We start from the raw sequence: 20,422 nt of genomic DNA, 5'->3' as shown, positions 1-20,422 counted from the left end.
GCAACCCACGTGTAGAATTCAATAGGAGCTGGCTGAAGAAACTGTCATATACCCACGCTGGAAAAAACTCTTATTTACTGATCTGGAAAGATTTTATGATCATGTTATATGATGGATAACTCTTAAAGTGTGTGTATATTGTATATATCAAAAAAAAAAGTTTGAAAGCATAGAAATTTTGAGAGCATGACTCTCATTATGTGGTGACATTATAGATGATTTTGCCAGTCTTTCTTTTTCTTTTCACTTGCTTATGTTACTGCATTTTTCTACAAACAACTTGTAAATTTCTTTTGTGGGTTTTTTTTTTTTTTTCTGAACTCGATAACCCGTGATTCATCAGTTCCCTTGAACATGGCTTAAAACCATAGTTAGATACCCCAGTTAAGCAGGGTTTTCCACTCTACACCTGGCAGCTATGCACATAACAAAGCCAGAATGCACTTAATGAGAAGGCTATGTTATAGTCTAGGAAGTACTAATCAGCTAAAATTTAAAAAAATTACTATCTTCTTTAACCAAAGACATAATAAATGTATAAATAAATGTAACACATACTATATACAGATCATATGAATTACACTGCAAAATTCAAAGTAACAGTCTCTCCATTTCACAGATGAGGAATACAAGGGCTTAGAGGAATCACATGATTTGTAAAAGATTCATACTCAAAGAAGAGCCCTGGTCACCAGACCCCAAGCTGTAGGCCCATTAGCCACATTGTTTTCACGAGAAACCCACACAGGCATAGATCAATACATAAAATAAACTCTGAGACAGGAAGACAGAAAACTTGATACAAAGGCTAAGTTGTAACAACCTGTCACGTGGTCACATGTATTTTATAGAACAAAGAGAGAGGCATCTTTCATCTCCTGTGATGGAATGAAATATATCCCAAGTATTCGTATGTGGAAGCCCAAATCCCCAGTGTGACTATATTTGGAGATCAGACCTTTAGGGAGGTAATTAAGGTTAAATGAGGTCATAAGGGTGAGGCCCTAATCCCACAGGACTCCTGTCCTTTAAGGAATCTCTTGCTCAACACACATACACACACACACACAAAAGGCCATGTGAGGACACAAAGAGAAGGTGACTGTCTACAAGCCAAGAGGAGAACCTCCACCAAAACCAAATCTGATGGCACCTTCACCTTGGACTTCTTGCCTCTAGAACCATGAGAAAATAAAATTCTGTTGGTTAAGCCACCCAGTTTATGGTGTTCTCTATGGCAGTCCAAGCAGCTGAAGATATTTCCCAAAGAATATCAAACAAAAGCCTCTCGAAAGTTGTTTTTCTACAAAGTCAAATACAGAATTGAAAAATAAATAAAAATGTGATCATTCTCCTTTCCTGGACCAGTACTCTCATCCACTCAGACATTCACAAGTATCAACTAAACTAATCCTTCATCCTGCCACACCAAACCACCATCCCTTAAAAATTACCACATCCTCTAGGATTTTTTTTTAAAGATTTTATTCATTTATTTGAGAGAGAGAGAATGAGAGAGAGAGAGAGCATGAGAGGTGGGAGGGTCAGAGGGAGAAGCAGACTCCCTGCTGAGAGGGAGCCCGACTCGGGACTCGATCCTGGGACTCCAGGATCACAACCTGAGCTGAAGGCAGTCGCTCAATCAACTGAGCCACCCAGGCACCCCTCTAGGATTTTTTTAATATAAGAATGAAATCACCATGCACTGATGGACCAAGACTAAAACTTAGAAGTTGCTCAAAACTTTCCCTTTCGCATACGCCCTTTTTTCCATTGGCCGCTGTATCCATGCTCGGGTTTCCTGCCATATGCATTTTTGCCTCCCACTGACCAGACACAGTAGATGCTTAAGAAATGTTTACAGTTGAAGTCAGCTGCTGTTCAATACTCATGTTTAATTTTCCAAAAACGTTCCTTCACACCTCATCTGCAATGATATTCAGCATTTCCCTCCTCCAGGTCCTCACCTGAGCTTACTTCACTTCTCAGATACTATAAACAGTTTTACAAAGCTGCCTGCTCCCTTAGACTGTGAACTCTTCGCAAAGGAACTTTTTTGAAGGAGAAAAAAAAAAAAGTGGTGCATGGAAAGCATGGAGCATTCAGTACGTACTGATGTAGCAGAGAAAGGCATAGTATATTCAAGGAATTCAAGTTTATATGAGGGAGAACGGTGTACTGAAACCCCAATAAATGCAATCAAGGACCAAATTTAACCTTTTCTCATAACTGAGGAGTAAGGCTTAGGTATAGGGCACTTAGTTCCCCCAAGGTCCTCCCCTCCCCCGCCGTGCCCCCCCCCATCGGGCTCCTTGCTTAGCGGGGAGCGTGCTTCTCCCTCTGCCTGCCACTCCCCCTGCTTGTGCTCTCTCTCTCTCTCTCTGACAAAGAATAAATCAAATCTTAAAAAGATATGCAGATACTACTTTGCCTTGGCCGCCCACATCTTTCCCTGGCTTATCCTGCCTTGGCAGGATCGAAATGGCAGGATTCTACAATTCCTGACTTCAGGAAGCAGTCCTTACTCATTTATTATATGTGTTAATAATTTGAGCCTCAGTTTCTTCATCTGTTAAATGAGAAGCATGATCTAACTGCAGGATTCCTGGGGCCCTACCAGCTTGAACATTCTCTGCTCTTAAGGAAGACAGATGTCCCACTTCACCGAGCAACAGTATGGAACTTGGGTTTCCCTTTGCCTCTCTTAGCAACAGAACCCAAACTAGTCCATCTTGCCATCAGGATGAAAAAGGAGGACAAAGAGCCATCCAAGATGTTTCCATTGTATATAGGACTATAAAGAAATCTTTTGGAAGGGCAACTACTCAGCTTGGGCAAACACATTATGTTTTCTATGCGCAACGCTTGTGTAGAGAAAACTAGTTTGCACATTAAATTTTAATCGCCATGTTAAAGTAATGACCTCCTTTATTAATTAGGATTACATTGCAAGCAACAGAAAACCCGATTCTAAATGGCTTAATCTAAAAAAAAGAGAAAAAAATTTAAAAAAAGGAATTTTTGTTACTTACAAAACAATTCAGGATGGAACTGTTTTTAGGTGCTGAAAGGTGAGCCATTTCCATGGAAGCCACAAGGTAGCATCCCAATGGGGGAAGGGTAGAATGGATGGTGGGGGGGGGGGGGGGGCTAAAGGAAATGACATCTAGTCCCCCCTCATCCTGGGTTCACTTTCTGTGGTTTCAGTTACCCACAGTCAACAACAGTCCAGAAGCAGATGATCTCCCTACTGTCATCAGATGGTCAAAAGCAACCAATCGCCAAATCACAACGCCTATGTCAGTCCCCCCCACCGGAGGCACTTTATCATCTCACGTGAATCACAAGAAGGGTGAGTACAGTACATTAAGATTTTGAGCGACATACCACATTCCCAGAACTTTTATTATAGTTTATTGTGACCACTGTTCTATTTTATTACTAGTTATATGGTTAATCTCTTACTAAGCCTAATTTATAAATTAAACTTTGTCATAGGTAGGGATGTTTAGGAAAAAATACAGCATATACAGGGCTTGGTCCTATTTGTGGTTTCAGGCATCCGTTGGGGGTCTTGGAATGTATCCAAGAGAGGAATGTATCCAAGATAAGGTGGAGGGGGGGACTAGTGTACCACCATTTGCAATTGTTTACCCATGTTTTTTTCCTCTTTCCCCTTATTATAGAAATGTATTACCTTCCAAATGGGTTCACTGCCATTTTTTTCCCTCCACACACTTGCAAGTAAATGCTCTACCTGAATCAGCTTAAATGCACATGCTCAACATTTAGATAATTAAAAGTTCGCCCTCCTTTTCAGATTGATTTTCCTTCTAAATCTCCCTGGATTTATTAGACAACATGTGAGAAATCAAAAAGTTCTCATTCTCTTAGGCTGTCCTCCTGTTAAGACGAGATGATGCTCTGACTTATGTAAACTTGGGTCTATGTTTGTAACCTTCCTCTCTGCTGTGATACCAAGTCAACATAAGAATAATTTGCTCAGTAACACACTCTAGGACAAGGTCTTCAGCCTTAATAATTGCAAAGTCACAATTTGCTCTTTGCAAGGCCATTCGAAATAACACAAAGGCCACCCATTGGCAGATGAATGTTTGACAAATCTTGGGAGTAAACACAGGGCACTGTTTACACAGACTTGGCATTTTAAATATTCTTCTTACCTTGTAAGAATAGAAGGTGATCCCATATTGTCAACTTGGAGAGAGTTTCCTTTCTTTCTAACAGTTCTTACCCAGGCAAAGTAGGGTATAGAATTGGCACGTGCGGAGGCTGGAGCCAGTCTATCCGGTTCCAGATCGTCTTGGGGAGTCTACATGACCTTAGGCACCTCTCCATGCCTCAACTTTCCCAACTGTAAAATGGGGATATTAAGAGTAACATCTGGTCTGTTACAGGGACTAAAGGATGCCACAGGCATTTTGTGCCCAGGGACTGCTCAGGATATTAAATGCTTGACAGATCTGCAAGGCTTGGTGGAGTACTCGAGGAAGAATCGTCCTGCCCAGAAGGACAACGGTGTCCCTTTTGGGAAACACAAGGTCTCCAATCTCTAACCTGTTAGATGCCCTGGGGTCATCCAGCCAGTGTGAACACATCCAAAATATGTGGAGCTCATGGCCTCCCAAGGCATTGCACTCCACTCTTGCCTAGTTCGAAATACTAGACAGTTCTTCCTTATACTGAGGCAATATCTGTCCTCTGGTCTTCGTTCTGCCTGCCATAGCCTACATAATAATTTGTCTGTTTGGCTAAATGAAAACTGAAATTTGCCATTCCTCAAAACCAATATAAAATATTTACAAATTATTATGTCAGCGTTGTGGCTCTAAGGAGCACCAGATGTTTCTATTAACAGTGGATCTGTCATTTCATGGTCTGTCTTTCTCTCTCAATAAAAAAGGATAGTAAAGCACCACAGCTCAGAGGGGCTGCATCCACATTCACCCACAGTGAAGTGCAGCTTTCCCTAATGGGATATTAAATATTTCCTCAACTAGATTCTCATTAACGACCAGCCTCCTGATTAATGAGTAGCTCAGCCATGCCAAAGCGCTAACTCCAGGTCCAACGATGCGTTACCTTTACCTTACATGTTCAAGATCTGCACGAGTAACATGAAATCTCAATAACGGAATTGTGGATGAGAGCAATGTGACATCTTTGCTTTTTCCCTAAAGTCAGCAGAGGCTGGGAAAGGCCCAAATCAGAGTCAAAGAGCACGTCTACTCTGTCAGGGTTGAAAATGTGTGTGATTTGAAAAGCAATGGAACAAAGTGCCAGGGCCTGCTTCCTTTATGGGGTTTTGTACTTTTTATTGAATTCTAGTAAATAAAAAAGTGCCCAAATCATAAGTGCCTAAATCATAAGCCAGTTTTAATGGTGAAATCCTTCAAACTCGCAGAGAAAAGCTAGTTCTCATGCACATTAACGTTCTGTGGTGTTAATTAAAACTGGAAAACTATCCGGATGCCTGGGCGGCTCAGTCGGTTAAGCAGCTGCCTTCAGCTCGGGTTGTGATCCCAGGGTCCTGGGATCAGAGTCCCACATCTGGGGGGGCTCCCTGCTCGGCGGGGAGTCTGCTTCTCCCCCTCCCTCTGCCTGCCGCTCCCCCTGCTTGTGCTAGCTCCCTCTCTCTCTCTCTGACAAATAAATAAATAAGTAAATCTAAAAAAAAAAGGAAAGCTATCCAAATTAACTTTACGAATTGACCGTAATACCAAAACCTTCTAAGAACAGGATCAGACAGAGGGCAAGGAAGACATACAGTTAGAAAGCAAGAAAGAGAAATAGAGAAAGAGAATATATTGGCTAATATCAGCTGAATAGCTTTTAAAGACTCATGATAAAATAATAATAACAATTTCCACATTTTACTGACCACTAAATAGATGCCACTTCCCAAGTGAAACTTATGTACATTGTTATGTACATTACATTCATTATTTATCCTAAGTCTATTCATGGGGTAGATATCATCATCCCCGTATTACAGAGGAGAAAATTAAAGTACTAAAGTAACTAGCCCATCATCACATTTTAAGTGATAAAGCTGAGATTAAAATTAAATTCTTATCCCAAAGCTTTGGCTCTTATCCACTATTTTCATGGGAAAAAAAAACAAAATTCAAGAAACTATTTATCAAAATTTATTGCCAACTAGTAGTTTTTTTTTTCCACAAATGCAAAGAGAATTTACAGATCATTTTCAGAAAAATCTAACATGTTTAATATTATAAATACAACAAGTCAGAAAGGTCACATAACTAAAAAGGAATACTTGAAGTAATTTAACAGAATTTAAAATTCCTTCTCTCTGAGAAATGTTTAGGAATTGGAAATACGATCTTAAGAAAAAAAATATCTCATAGCATACTTAAACTATGCTCACTAAAATTGGGCATAAAATAAAGATGTTCACAATCCTATATTGGCTTTTATTACTGGTCTGAAAATTCTGACCAGTGTTGTAAGATAGAAATCAGAAATCAGAGGTCTAATTTTTAGAAAGAAGGGAAAAAATATATATAATTGCATTCAGTCAAAACTATTAGTTCTCTAGAAAACTCTGGAGAATTAACTGAAAACCTATTAGTATTCACAAGACAGTTCAATAAAAAGATGGGATGCAAGATAAACATACAAAAATCAATAGCTGTCCTGTAGATCAGTGATAACCAGCTAGAAGATCTAATGGAAAATATTGGAAAAACTCAATAAGTTTGTGTCTTTCAGTCATTAACTGTAGTAGAAGTCAACAATCCTTTCTTCAGGGAGGGGTTCTTTTTAGGATAACCATTTTTTAAAGTTATGGTAATAGTTGTGATGTTTATAAGAGCAGACATTACTTTCAAGAAATGACTTTATATTTTCCTAGGAGAAGAAAAGGAAAGATCTAACAATGAACTTTTTAAAAACCCCTTTCAGTACAATTGCTGAAATCAGAGTGCAGGATTCTCACCGTATCAAGTACCCATTTAAAAATGACTGAAATAATTATAGTTACAATGTTTTGTGAATGAGGATCCCAGGGTCCTTCATAAAGGTTAGAATAAATTACGGACTTGGTTTACTTTAGCTAAGTACAATCGCCATTTTTGCCCTGTGCGGGAGAACTTCCAAAATCTAAGGCCATTTGAGACCTTCTGGTGGTGTGTTTCAAACCTTTTTTTAAATACTCCTTTTCATTCATGCAAAGATAACGTTCTCATTTTTCCATCAACATGGGTTCCTTTCATATAAGTCCACCACGCTTTTATATTGGTTTACTGGAGTCTTGCATGAGCATTAATTTAAAATTCTAGGATACAGAAGTGCTGAATTACTATACTGTAAACCTGAAACTAATAAAACACTGCACGTTCGAATTAATTAATTAATTAAAAATTAAAAACAAAAGCAAGCAAACAAAAAATCTAGGATACAGGGAGGTAGTTCCTAAAGAAAACATTGCAAACGGAAGCCTTTATGCTCAAATATTACTTTCAGCTTCACTTCTTTTGTTGGCACCTCCTTAGAAAACAGAGTAATGAAATCTCAATTTCTCCCATTAGTTAATTAGCCACCTTTGCATCTTAAGTAATAGAAGCATTATACTGTTAATTACCTACAAGTCCACTCTCAAAAATCAGTGACTTTTTTTTCCTTATGCATAGATTTGCACAAGCCTTAAAAAAAAGAAACCTATAAAACACTCTACACACAGGCTAAATGTTACAAAATGGAGTGCTCTAACAGCTGAAGGTGAGTTCAGTCAACTAGTGCCCTTCTATTGATCTCTTATTCCTCCCAACACTTTTCTTCTAATCCTCTCCATAATTACATGAACTGCTACAGCTTTCTCGAAGCTGTCAATGCCTCCCGCATCCGTTTTCAAATGACCAGCGAAGATGCAGTCTGGGCACTAGATCAAACTGTCAATGTTCCCAACTCGGCAATGAACAATCCTCTTGAAATCTCCTGGCACATCTGTCAAGGGCCTCCTAGGGTTCTTCAAAACTCTTCCCCCTCTGAAGAGAGTAAGAAGGATGGAGGGGCCAGAAAGGTATTGATCCGGTCTTTTAACATGCTAATTTGCCTGGGGGACGCTACAGTCATTGCCAAGCTGGACGCTTCAAAAGGAAACTGTTTTTTCAAAGTGGAGATGTCTTTTTCAAACACTTAGAACTGAAAACAAATGAACCCAAGCATCAAGTTCACAGTGCAACGTGAGGGAGTCTGGCCAATTAGAAATGGGAGAACTCATGTAGAGAAAGGGGTTCTAAAATTAACTGATGACAGCAAGAAGTTGGAAAGTTTGAAACCTAGTTTAAACTTTGAAAGCCTGTGTGTGCATCACAACCAGGTAGGGAATAGTCTATTGGATCGCCTGCCTTAATCCTGGGGAGAAAAATTAAGACTTATGTAATTAAACTGATGTAACACATTAGTAACACTGATATTGATGAATGCTTGAACGTCTCCGTAAGTGACAAAAATGGAAAATAAAATTGATTGTTCGTTTAATTACACCTCTAACTGGCAACACACCATTAAGACGAGAAAAAGGCAGAGGGAGCTGTAGCAACATTATTAAGGTATCTTTGTCTACTACCGCCTTTGTCATCGGTTTATTATTTCATCAATGAAACATACAGCACAGATAAGACCACAGGACACCATTAAGTGTGCAACCATGGTGAAGTATTCCCATATTAAGTTTGCAAAATTAACTCATCCAAAGCAATGATCTGCTCACAGTTTTCAGGTCGTGTATTTCTGTGGGATATCCTGAATGGTTAGCAATGGAAAATACCCTATCAAAGAGACAGCGGTGCTCCTAATGATAGCTGGGAAGCTTGGCATCTTAAATCAGGGAAGTTCTTAAGGACAAAAGCCCATGAGAACTGCATTCCTCACTGAGCTGTGTCTTAACTGATCATGAGGTTGGCCCATATTTACCTGCCATGGTATTATGGGAGGAAATCAGTATTCTGTTAACCTCTGACCCCTGGGATCTGAAGCAGACAAAGGACCAATCTGGAGTCCTGGGAGAACAGAGCCAAATGTCAAACAGCAGGGAAGCGATTGTTCCGGAAACATTTGGCATGGGCACAGCCAGCTTCATTGGGGCAAACTGCTATTCACGGAAACAAGCCATGAAGAGATAACGCCATAAAATATGAACAAAATGGAACCTTTTCTGCCTTGCTTCTCAATTGTTAGCTTTATGGGACATCATGCTGAACAGTATGAAAAAAATCCAATTTGCTTTGAAGCGCATTAGTCTGTCTAACATCCTAATTATTGTTTACATTGCCATTTGCCTTCTATTAAGAATTGAATAATTACCCAGCACTTCATAGTTTAAAAATACAAGCAAACAGGATTATCTGGGTAATTAAGAAACTGTACTTTAGCTTTGTACTGCTGCTGAAAATATCTGTACACGTAGGGGAAATGATAATTATCAATCAACTTACTTCAAATGGTATTTTAAGGATTTTGAGCAATTTGAGATCTGTAACTTATTAAGAAGAGGTTAGTAAGATCACCTTTGAGAAGTGTGGGTCTGTTTAAATCCATCCTTAGAAACAAGAGCCAGATAAGCAGCTGAATTTTCTCATCCACTAATGACACCAGAGAACACAACAAGTACAGAGCCTTCTGCTGTTCTTTAATCCCTAATAATCCATCCCAAATGGACTTTGAACAGCATCATCAAACTTTGTCAGACCATGTGGAGCTAACCCAAAGCTCTTCCACATTTCGATGTTGTTTTAGCTGACCTGCCTCCACTTAATTACACTGCAAAGTCAGGCTATGCCCATGTTCTGCCCTGTGAAATTAGCTTGAACTCAAAACTAACTGAACTTCAAAAACATTTCATGCAAAGTCCTCCTCTTCTACTTTATAGAATGCATATGATCATGGCCTTCTGAAGATAGCGCTGTGGCCAAGCAGAGTGAAGTCTGTGGTGTTAACATATGCAGTGAGCTTGCATTTCCATTCTAGGGGAATAAAGCAAAGGTTATTAAGTCAATTTGGAGACACTGGGTGGGATGCGAAGACCGAACTCAGAAGGCGACGTTCAACCCCAAGTGAATGCACATACGGAAGAAGGAACAGAATTATAGTCAATACGCCTTTTAAAGAAATTTATCTGGGACATAAGCGAAGATAAGAGCTTTTAATTGTGAGTCTAGATACAAAGACCGAGGTACTCATTCATCCATGTAGAAACAGATGAAAATACCAACGGTGATCTTGAGTCATACGCTTTCAGTATCTATTTGTTGAAGGAATGAATGGATTCCAGCCCACTAGTGACCTGAAGCCTATTTTTGGAACTTCCTGAGGTCTGACAATTCCTTTTCAAAGAATTTTATCTTTTTGCTTTACAACTTTTTGAAGCCCTTTGTTGGGACACTTCTAAACATTCCTCGCATAATCTGAATAGTGCCATCTCTTACCTCTCAGAAAGAAGTGCAAGATCCCAGCTGAAGCTGTCGCTAAACAGACAAGCAAAAGGAGTCACCAAAACTAGGTTACTTTCCAAAGGTCAAAATAAAATGAGCAGCAGGAGCTTGGGTTGTTTTTCAAGGGGCAAGGGGCCCGGGGAGCGACAACCAGCCACCCGGGGGTGGGAGGTGGGGGGTGAGGGGGTGCACAAAAAGAGCCCAGTGCAAACAGTCCACTCTACGCCCCTGCCCCCAATCTCTGGAAGCATTCAAATCAAAACCGAATTAATTTGCATGGTGTCTAAATCATTGGGTTCTGCATAAACAGAAGGAGATTTTGGCTGGAGTTTCCAAAGGAAGCCCTCACCGCCTTTGTGCGAGGGGGAAATGGGTGTGCTGTTTTGCATGAGGGCGCATACAGAATATGCAAATGAAGACTCCGCAGCCTGGAAATGCAACCCTAGGCAGACAGCTGACGACCCGCATTCACCCAGAAAACGCTCGGCGTCTCCAAAGGGAGTTGTAAGCGGTTCCGACAGGATTGTTTCCCAAGAAGCCGAAACAGACCCTGAATATTCATAAAATGTCCATTTAGTCATGGGACTATTAATTACTCTTCGGATCAAGAAATGGAGTGACCTCACCTGCTCTCCTCCCCAAAAACAGCTCAGAGGTACCAGCTGCAAGGCACGCAATAAGAAAGGTTTTGTGCCCGAAGTGAAAAAGATACAGTCTCTCAGGGTCCAGGGGACAGCTGAGACCTTCTTTAATCATGCCTTCTCACAAGGACAATAAAACTAAAGAGCGCAGGGCCACCTTCTTGGACACAGATAAACAGCTTTAAAAGGCTAAAAGCTACAAATTGCTGTCTAAGTTTATAGAAACATCTAAAAGGTTGAATAAATAAAAGGCCATTCTTCTAAGCTAACTTCATCTCCCAGATTCTGAAAGTTTTCAGAACTTTCTTATTTCATTTTAATTTTTAACTATCTGCAGCAAGACAGACATGCACCCGACCTACCTGCCAGAGAAACTAAAACGCTGATGGTCTCATGGCCCCTTTACACTTTTAAAAACACTGAGGATGCCAAAATGCTTTTGTTTATCTGCCTTAAAACTGTCAATATTTACCAAAAGAAATGGAAATTGAGAAATTTTAAAAGTAATTATTTATTAATGCACTTTAAAAAAAATCAATGGTTGCCCATCATGTTTACATAAATAACATGTTAATGAAAAAATAACTATATTTTCCCAAAATACAATTCTTTTTAAGAGTGATACTTTTTTTTTTTTTTTTTGCAAATCTCTTTAATGTGTGTTTTAATAGAGGACAGCTGGATTCTCCTATTTGCTTCTGTATTCAATTTGATGAGATATCACACATCAGGAAGCCTCTAGAAAACGCCACTCATGAAAAAAAGAGAGGTAATAGGCAAATGATAGCTAAGTATTAACTAAGAAAAGTTTTGACCTTGCAGACCACAACAAAGGGTCGTGGGGAATCCAGATAGAACACACTTGGAGAACCACTGCACTGGGGCGGGCAGTAACATGGAGAACAGAGGATCTCATCAATGCATGTAAGATCAGCCATTTCATACCACCTCCTACCCTTGCTTATGTAACATCATCCCTCCCCCCGCCCCCCCAAACAAAAACAAAAACAAAAAAACTTCTACTCTGGAACCTAAATGAACTGCTTTCATTGTTGGACAGACACTGGTCCAATAACCCATCAACGTATTTCTACCTAACAACAATAAAATTAACAATAACCACTTCCACTAAGTGCTTAATGATTCTAGACACTGTGCGAAACCCTCTCCTCCAAACATACATACTTATGTGTGTGTATCATACATCATAACATACTATTACCACCAATTTGCATTTGTGAACTTGAGGTTAAGTTAATGTCCATGATCACACAACTGGTTAAGTAGCACAAGTAGAAACTGAACCCAAGTCTCAAACTCCAAAAACAGGTCTTAGCTATTTTATACTAATAACTCTGTTAACCCATGCACTGTGGAGATTTGTGAAAGTTCAGGCATAAAGATGAATCATAAACACGATGAAAAGAGTTAGGACCCAACTGAAGTAGGAATTATAAATTCAGACCTCATTAATGCATCAGTCACATGCAAAGATTTTGATATATCATCTTGACTCCGTGAAACATTACTCCACCAACTAAATATTTAATATGAAACAGGCCACAGTTCCTTATGCATTTATTTATTCATTCATTCAATGAACATTTAATGAGACCCCACTATGCTCTGTAATCGTCACTGGGGTTACTTGTCTGATTATAACACGCTGCACTTCTTCACGTACATGCTCACGGTAAGAAAGTTTGCTAAGTTCACTTGTCCAAGATAAAGCCAGGAAAGTCACAGAACTAGCCTAATCATTCGATTTTTTAAGCAAACTTGTACATGTTTGATTCATAAATTAAAGTGTTTGTTTAAAAATATTGCCGGGAAAAACTAAGAAACCTAAATATCTACCACGGAGGGAAAAATTATAGACTTCATACTACAGAATATTAATTATCCATTATGAAGGATGAAGAAGAGTGATATCCTCTAACATGGAATGATGTCCATGATAAACAGTCAAGTGTCATAAAAACAAGATGATAATTAAGAGGATGATTCTGGGAGAATATTTGGGTTGTCTGACAAATTATAAAGAGTGGTAACTCATAAAAGGTTGAAGAGGTTGAAGCCGTTCTTTGGTAATGTGAAATTCATCAATTAAATGGGGGGGGGGGGGGACCTAAACCCGAAGTAGTCAAGTTCAACGATAGGAAAGTCAAACTTCTATCACGACCACCTCTGCTTTGCACAGTAAGCAGTAACTGAAAAGCCATTTACTCAGTCTTTTCCAAAGACTCAAGTCTTCACAGAATAATGATGTCTTAATTCATTTTTGAAAGGGAAGAGGAAGCCCAGTTAGACTAAAATAAGTCATCAAATCTTAAATACCATATTCAAAAGTTCCTAACTGAGAGCATTCCTATGTGATGCTTTGGTGCACCCAAAATAGAGACCACTCCATGATTCACACTCACAAAAGAACCCTGGTCACACGAAGAAGGGGAAAAAAAAAAGGTATAACTGAAAAAGCACAATAATTAAACCCTGCTCTTCTTGTATATAAAGAATTGTGTCTTTCAATGATCACAGCCAGGCTTCAAAGCTGGAGATAAAAGCAGCCATGTGATTCAAGCAATTGAATCTTAAAGACATGATTCAAAGGTAGAAAAAAAATTTCAAAGGTGGAAAGGATATGAAGCAGCATCTCTCTGAACTATATTTTAAATGCTTCCTTTCCAGTACTTCTTTCTCCTAAGATCTTTCTAGAGTAGAGTGGGAAAAACAAAGTAATTTTTCTTTTTTTTTTTTTTTAATGTAAATCTCTCCCTCTTTTCAGAGCCCAAATTTGAAATATTTCTGTTATGGCCATCAAAGCCTTTCTATCTTGTTCTTTCTCATATCTTTTGCTGATATGAAGGCATCATATATTAATGAAATATAATATTAGGTCCTGGATAGGTATGACCCGAAACAGTCTACAGCAACAATGTGTCTTTCAGCAAGGCTTGATTCCTATGGAGCTTAACTTTGTCACCATTGTGATTCTTTGGCTTAAAGAGTGACTCCAGAAGAATGCCTGCTTTCTAGCAGTATAAGCAGTGCTTATTAATATTTCACAAAGAGTAAATCTGTGACTTCCCTTTCATTTTTCAGCTTTTTAATTAAGCAGAAAACATGTTAATAAAGAATCTTTTCCTCTCTTGGTCTGTTTAATCTTTCTGAAGTAATGAAAACTACCCTCTAAAACATTTGCACCATTTCCTCACTGGGGGGTATATGTGGGGGGCAGGGGGGGAGGTGGCAATGCCGGGGTCTAAGGTGTATTTTCAATTTCCTCCAACAGTCTGAGGAGACTTGGTCACGAGACTAACTAGAGCAGTGACTTATCCTCTGCAGCCAATCACTGGGCAAGTTCAAACTCTGCTGAGGCCAGCCAGCCATGCATTCTCCTGACGACAGATGAGTGGCTACTACTACTCTTTGTTGTCCGAGGAGACGGAGCCAAATCATTTCAGAACATGTTATTCAAGAGCAGAATGAACTTGCAGCTGCTTCAGAGGGCAAGCCCACCATCACCTCTTGACACTTTTGACGTAGCTCTCCATCCTTCGCCTCCATTAGCATGTACTGCTTGGAGGTAAGAAAGCCAAGAGGAAGTGTCGCTCTGTCCCCGAGGTCCCTTGAGGACTCCAGCAGCTGACGAGGGTTAGATTCAAACAACAGCACATCCCAGGCCCCCACCCACCCTGGCCATTTTTGCCCAAGGATCCTTTGTCAAACATGTAAGATCTTAATCCATCTTCACTCTGACCTCCCGGACCCCAAGGAAGATGGATGAGGAAGTGAGTGACCTTTCACCTGTTCTATTCGGCCTGCAACAGTAGGCCCACTGAAAAGACAATTGGGGAGGAACCTGCTGCCACAGTTCTGAAGACTTGCCAGTTCCCCTTTTTATCCCTTCTTAAGCTTTCTTTGCGCCCTGGCCTTTCTTGTCCCGCCCCCAAATCATTTTCTCTCACTCAAAGGAAAGTTCGCTTTCTGACAAGGGAGAAATAAAATGACACTCTCCAAATATTATTTTCAACATGAAGTGTAAAAACAGACATTATTCTTTGTTAGGGCAGGGGCAATTCTTCCGTCCTATCTTTAGCTTTGACTTCCAAGAGGGGCTGGGAGATGGATGAACTTCTCTTTCGCTTATTCAACTCAATACCCTTAAAAGTCCACAGCTACGACTGTGAGAAGGACAGTTATCAAAGAATTGCTAGCATTGACATTGGTTTAATGCTTAGGATCTGAAAGGTGACTTCTACTAATCTTACATCACTGTGTCCTCATGGCAAGACTGTAAGCTAAGTACAATTATTTTCAACCCATTTTATAGATGAAGAAACCAAAGCTCAGAGGGCTTAAGAAACATGCTCAAGGTCATAGAGTTAGTTACAGTGACCACGCTGAGACACATTTCTTTGTCTCTGTGTTCTTTCTGCTCTACCTGGATGCTTCCCAGTAATGACGTCAAGGATGGAGGTGACCACTTTTATTACTCCTAAGATTTTTACAGTCTTGAGTCATCTTTAAAAAGTCTCATTGAGGTTTGGAGTTGAAGAATCTTGCCATTCAAGTTTTTCCTTCCTCCCTAAATTCATCAGCAATGCCTACCTGGTAGTAAGGGCAAGATTTTGTTCAAAAATGATCTTCTTGAAAGAGTTAGTCATTTTATGAGCAGCAAAGAAAATACCTGGGTAGCCAGAGTGAGAACAATGAAGATTCTAAAAAACGGCCTCAATCAACCTCCCCTTCCGTTAAATATCTGGCCTTGTGTTAGGAACAGTTAGCTTAGAAACGGACTGATTCTAAAACATGGAGCCCCACCCCTTCCATGAACCATATGATTAACTGGATTCCCAAGATTATTTCCATAAAACAAACCACTAAAATGTTCAATTGGCTTTACATTCACTTCCCCCTCCATCTTTTTCTCTTCTTCTTCTAATTTGGGTTGTAAAAATGTCAAGGAGTTTCACAGTGTAGCAATGTATGAGTTACGGGGCTCTACAACAATTGAAAATCAATGACATTAGATACAGAGATATACTAATGCCGGAGCAGGAAATGGAAGACAATGGTGTTCTCTCTCTCTCTTTTTTTTTAATACATATAAGAACCTTGACATGTGAAGACGTGCAAGTCCTCTCTTACAAAAATCGAAAAGGCAGAATAATTTACTCTAAAATGTGATTCCGTGTCATCGCCCTGTTCATGTCACTGTACCTGCTATGATGACTGCAATTTAGGTGCCAATAACAATGCACTCACGTATGTTCTCATACTGATACCAGGATAGGTTTTGGGGTTTCAATTTGGTACAGCTTATCCAGTAGTTGCTAAGTCAAGAGCTAACACAATGATCAAGAAATTAATCTTTGCAAACAACAACAAAAAAAACCAACTTTAAATTCCAACTTCAATTTTCGAATTCATGAGTTTACCTTTTTACTCTGAGTCAACAGACAAGGTAGCCAACCTTTATTGTTTTATTTGCGATGAATTTACAAAATTCCTTGTTAGCTACTCCTGGAAATAACTAGCAAATCAAGAATGACACTGTAAAACAGTATATACTATAAAAGGGAAAAATGCACAACCTATGACATCAAATTACCAAAAATGCAACTTTCTTCAGGTTATAACTGTTGGATTTCCAGTCAGTCGAGTGGATTGTCCCATAGTTAATCCTACCCTGTCATTAAGATGGTTGAAATGCCAGACAAATTGTTTGGCAGTCGGTTATTTCGGGGTCTTTAATCACCAAATCAGATGAACCATGTGGCAATCAGTCTACAGCTCAACAATCACCCTGAGAAAAGATTAATCGGATCTGTTCCATAAGTTGGGACCAGAGTTACACTGTTCAGTAGTAACCATAGTGAGATTGGCGGCAGTAGACTATTGATAAGCCCTAAAAATAAACACCATGCAAAAAATAACAACCTTGGGATAACTGATTTTTTTAAGCCCTAGTCCACACACCACACGAGCAATCCATATAAGTTTGAACTCTTCTCATCTCTTACTCGGAAGCAAAGCTGCTACAAAGAAAAATATTTTACCAACTCCCCAGAAAGGGGAAATAAGAGAAGAAAGAATTGCATACACTCCACTGCAGGTATGAAAAAAAAATCACCTTAGTAATGTGATAAGTAGTAATTAGCATGATACAAAAGTCTAGATTTCTTCAAAAACTCAATAACCAAAATGGATCACAATTTACTCTTGCCTCTGACCACACAGATCAAATAAGACTCTCACTAGCTCTTTATCACCTCCTTGGGGAAATCAAGAGGTCTTTCATCAAGATTAATGTCACTTGCAGACCCTATCAATGGGAGCTCAGTGGAACAGAATGCACTTGAAACTTTGTCACTCCACTTCGTTGGGCCACGTCTACACAGGCCCATGAGGCAAGACAAACTACTTTCTTCACATAGCTCGATTTTAATCAGCAGGCGGGATTTGCAAGACTGGAATCCTACTTTCACATTTAAGTCGTTCATGTACATATATATATCACAAGAGATATTTACCATATTTGCCATTTTACCAAGTCTGTAGCCAGGGAAAACTAGGGTTCAAAAATGTGTCTGCCCTCTTTAAGTAAGGATCAATCAAGTCTGTTTCTTCAGCTTGTTCATTTACATCTCAGAGGGCACGTCAAGCCGGTTCAGATCTAAGTGCCTGTTAGCAAATGTGTTTGGCCTTCTGCTGATTACACAGCATCATTTATTTTGTCAGTATTAGAAACGTCTTAGCCTTACCACCTGGAGCTATAGCATTTACTCATTAGACCCCTCTGTCCCACCACGTCCCACAGGGGCTGCTAATTACTGGCTTTACTCCATTTAGTCTCATCTCTGATTTAATTACGTGCACTAAGCCCTAATGAAAAGTACAATATGGCTCTTCTTACCTTGGCATTCTCCATTCCGCTCTTCATGCCCAGCATTGCATAGGCAGTTGCCAATGGGTACCAGCCATTCACCATCTGCCCCACAGTACATTTTTGGCACATCCTTCTCTTCTGAGTTGTTGACACAGGAGCCTCGAACTTCCACCAGGGAAGACGTATCGGCCCCTGTGATGGTGTCTGGAAACTGGGCTAGATTGCGAACGGTGAGCGGACACTTCTTATAGAACACACGGACTGAGACCAGGGCAATGCAGGCCCCCACATCCTGAAAAGCCAGATAAAACCCCTTTTTGCTCAGGGGCCCTACATCCCGGATCTCGGTGTTCAGCTTCATGATTCTGTCACCAATGTCCACTTGGGTGAAGCTCTCATCGGCCGCAATGGTGTCAATCTTGGCAAACTGGCTCTCTCGGATAAAACGCTCTTTGTCGTTGTCTGATTCATAGTAGTAGAGGTTAAACGTCTCCTTGCAAGTCCCCATGACACCAGGAAGACTGTTGCAGTCTCTCAAGGTGAACTTGATCTCAATGTACACCCTCTGAGCCCCCTCCCGGGTGATCCAATCAGTTCGTAGCCAGTTATTCTGGCTGGGTTCCATTACGTTGCACACTTGGTAGGTTCGGATTGGTGTATTTTTTTCATCCATTATACTCACTTCTTCCCACTGCAAAGATCCAAAGGAAATGTATCAATTACAAAATGTCATCATGCGATGACTTGTCAATTCTATTTTACCCTCAGAGGACAGTGATGATTTTTGTTTCAGGGAGGAAGAAAACTACTGAGAACCAACCCTCACTAACAAAACATCTTATGGGAGATAAGACAATATTTTATTGGGGAGGTGTTTTGTTTGTTTTGTTTTGTTTTTGTGGTTGTTTCATTCTTTTGCCTAAAATCCAGAGGCTTGGGGAGATATTTTGCTTATGAGTTCCCAGCAGTTCCTTACAGTGGTCTAACAACCTCAGATTCACCTATTACAACAACTACAATTTCAAGTGGCAACAGTTCAAATTTACTCATAAATGAAAAACTAGTATGTGTATTGTTTCAACAACTGAGCAGAGACCTGCAAATTAAGAGCAGGAAGAAAGAAGCTTGCCAAAGGAAGACAATTATCAGTTAATTAGTGGTGCTCCTGTCAGAACTTTGCTCTCTAATACCTAAAAAAGTGTCAATTTTTTTTTTTTTTTTTGGCACTGTCACTATTCTTTAAAGGGGTAAAGAAAATCTCACTTTTCTGGTTTTGGTAATCTTGGGAAGACAGAGAGTAAACTTTATGGTTGGATTTCTCAAATCCACTGTTATTTATAACAATTAAACACTTTTCCAGAGCTGTATATTCTTATTTTTAAAACATATACCATAAGTAAACAAGAACGCACACATGCTTTGTTTCTAAATATTCTGTGGATATTGAAAATAAAAGAGTAGGTGGTGTTTATGATTCAAAGCCCAAGAAAATTAAAGGAGGATGGTAGGGTTTTCTTTACGATCTACTTCCTAACATAAAGATTCTAACGGTGGGACAATCTGAACTCAGTGTGACTGGAGTAGTAAAAAACTCTCTCGCCACAGCTTTTAAAAATAATCCTAAAAGCAGCAAGATTGTTTGGGGGGGCTCAGGCCAGTAGGCAGCCTCCAATTCTTCACAAGTTTCTACAGTAATGCATTTATATAGATCTGGTATAAATCAGCTTAAGTATCTAACACATGAATATAATTAGAAGAAAAAAAGATAGTTAAAAAAAATTCATATTCTATAATAGCTCCACTTAAAGCTCCATTCAATCCAATGAAGTACGTAGAACCATAATGTATCTTTTAACGGGTTTTCCATCTGTGCATTGGAAAACTATTAATGGATGGAAATGTTACTATGTGAAGGGCCATACTGCATAAAATTCCGTATCCCTTTCATCTGCTACCATTATGAAAGTTGGAACTGGGAGGGATAAGTGCCCTGTGGTGATTAAAATTTCTTTTTATCCGCTAAGCAATAAATCACCAGTAATTTACTTATTTGGGGGAAATTAATGTAAATCCAAAAATAGATCTCCACCTTCAAAAAAAAAACCCTATTCAGCATGCTTCTCATTTCAGAACAAAGGGAATATGGAAAAACACATTTATCAATGTAAATGAAAGCTCACAGGGATATCTCCACAGAGTTCATACAGGAGAGTTTGGGTCTAATGTGAATTTCCCAGCCTGAACTTAATTGTCTAAACACATTGATCAATTCGCCAGAACAATGACAAATCTCACCTTATTTTTTGTATTTTACAATCAGTGTCCGAAACACAATATGCTCCTTTAAATGAACACTGCCAAGAAATTAGATTTTTTTGCTACAATGTTGCCATCAGGAGCCATTACTTTCT

General features: G+C 39.5%; 1 protein-coding gene across 2 annotated transcripts in view; it reads right to left on the bottom strand.

Annotated features, from left to right (window-relative positions):
* Positions 1–20,422, bottom strand: part of EPHA4 (EPH receptor A4) — a 141,024-nt gene that overhangs the window by 113,562 nt on the left and 7,040 nt on the right. For both annotated transcript variants that reach the window (XM_032401304.1, XM_032401302.1), the window contains exon 4: positions 18,039–18,702. In XM_032401304.1, coding sequence (XP_032257195.1) covers positions 18,039–18,702 — 664 coding nt within the window. The remainder of the gene's footprint in view (positions 1–18,038; positions 18,703–20,422) is intronic.

The sequence above is a fragment of the Phoca vitulina genome, unplaced genomic scaffold (genome assembly GCF_004348235.1).
Source record: "Phoca vitulina isolate PV1807 unplaced genomic scaffold, GSC_HSeal_1.0 scaffold1, whole genome shotgun sequence".
Lineage (NCBI taxonomy): Eukaryota > Metazoa > Chordata > Mammalia > Carnivora > Phocidae > Phoca > Phoca vitulina.
The sequence above is the reverse complement of the archived record's forward strand: the minus strand, read 5'-3'. Positions and strand labels throughout refer to the sequence as shown.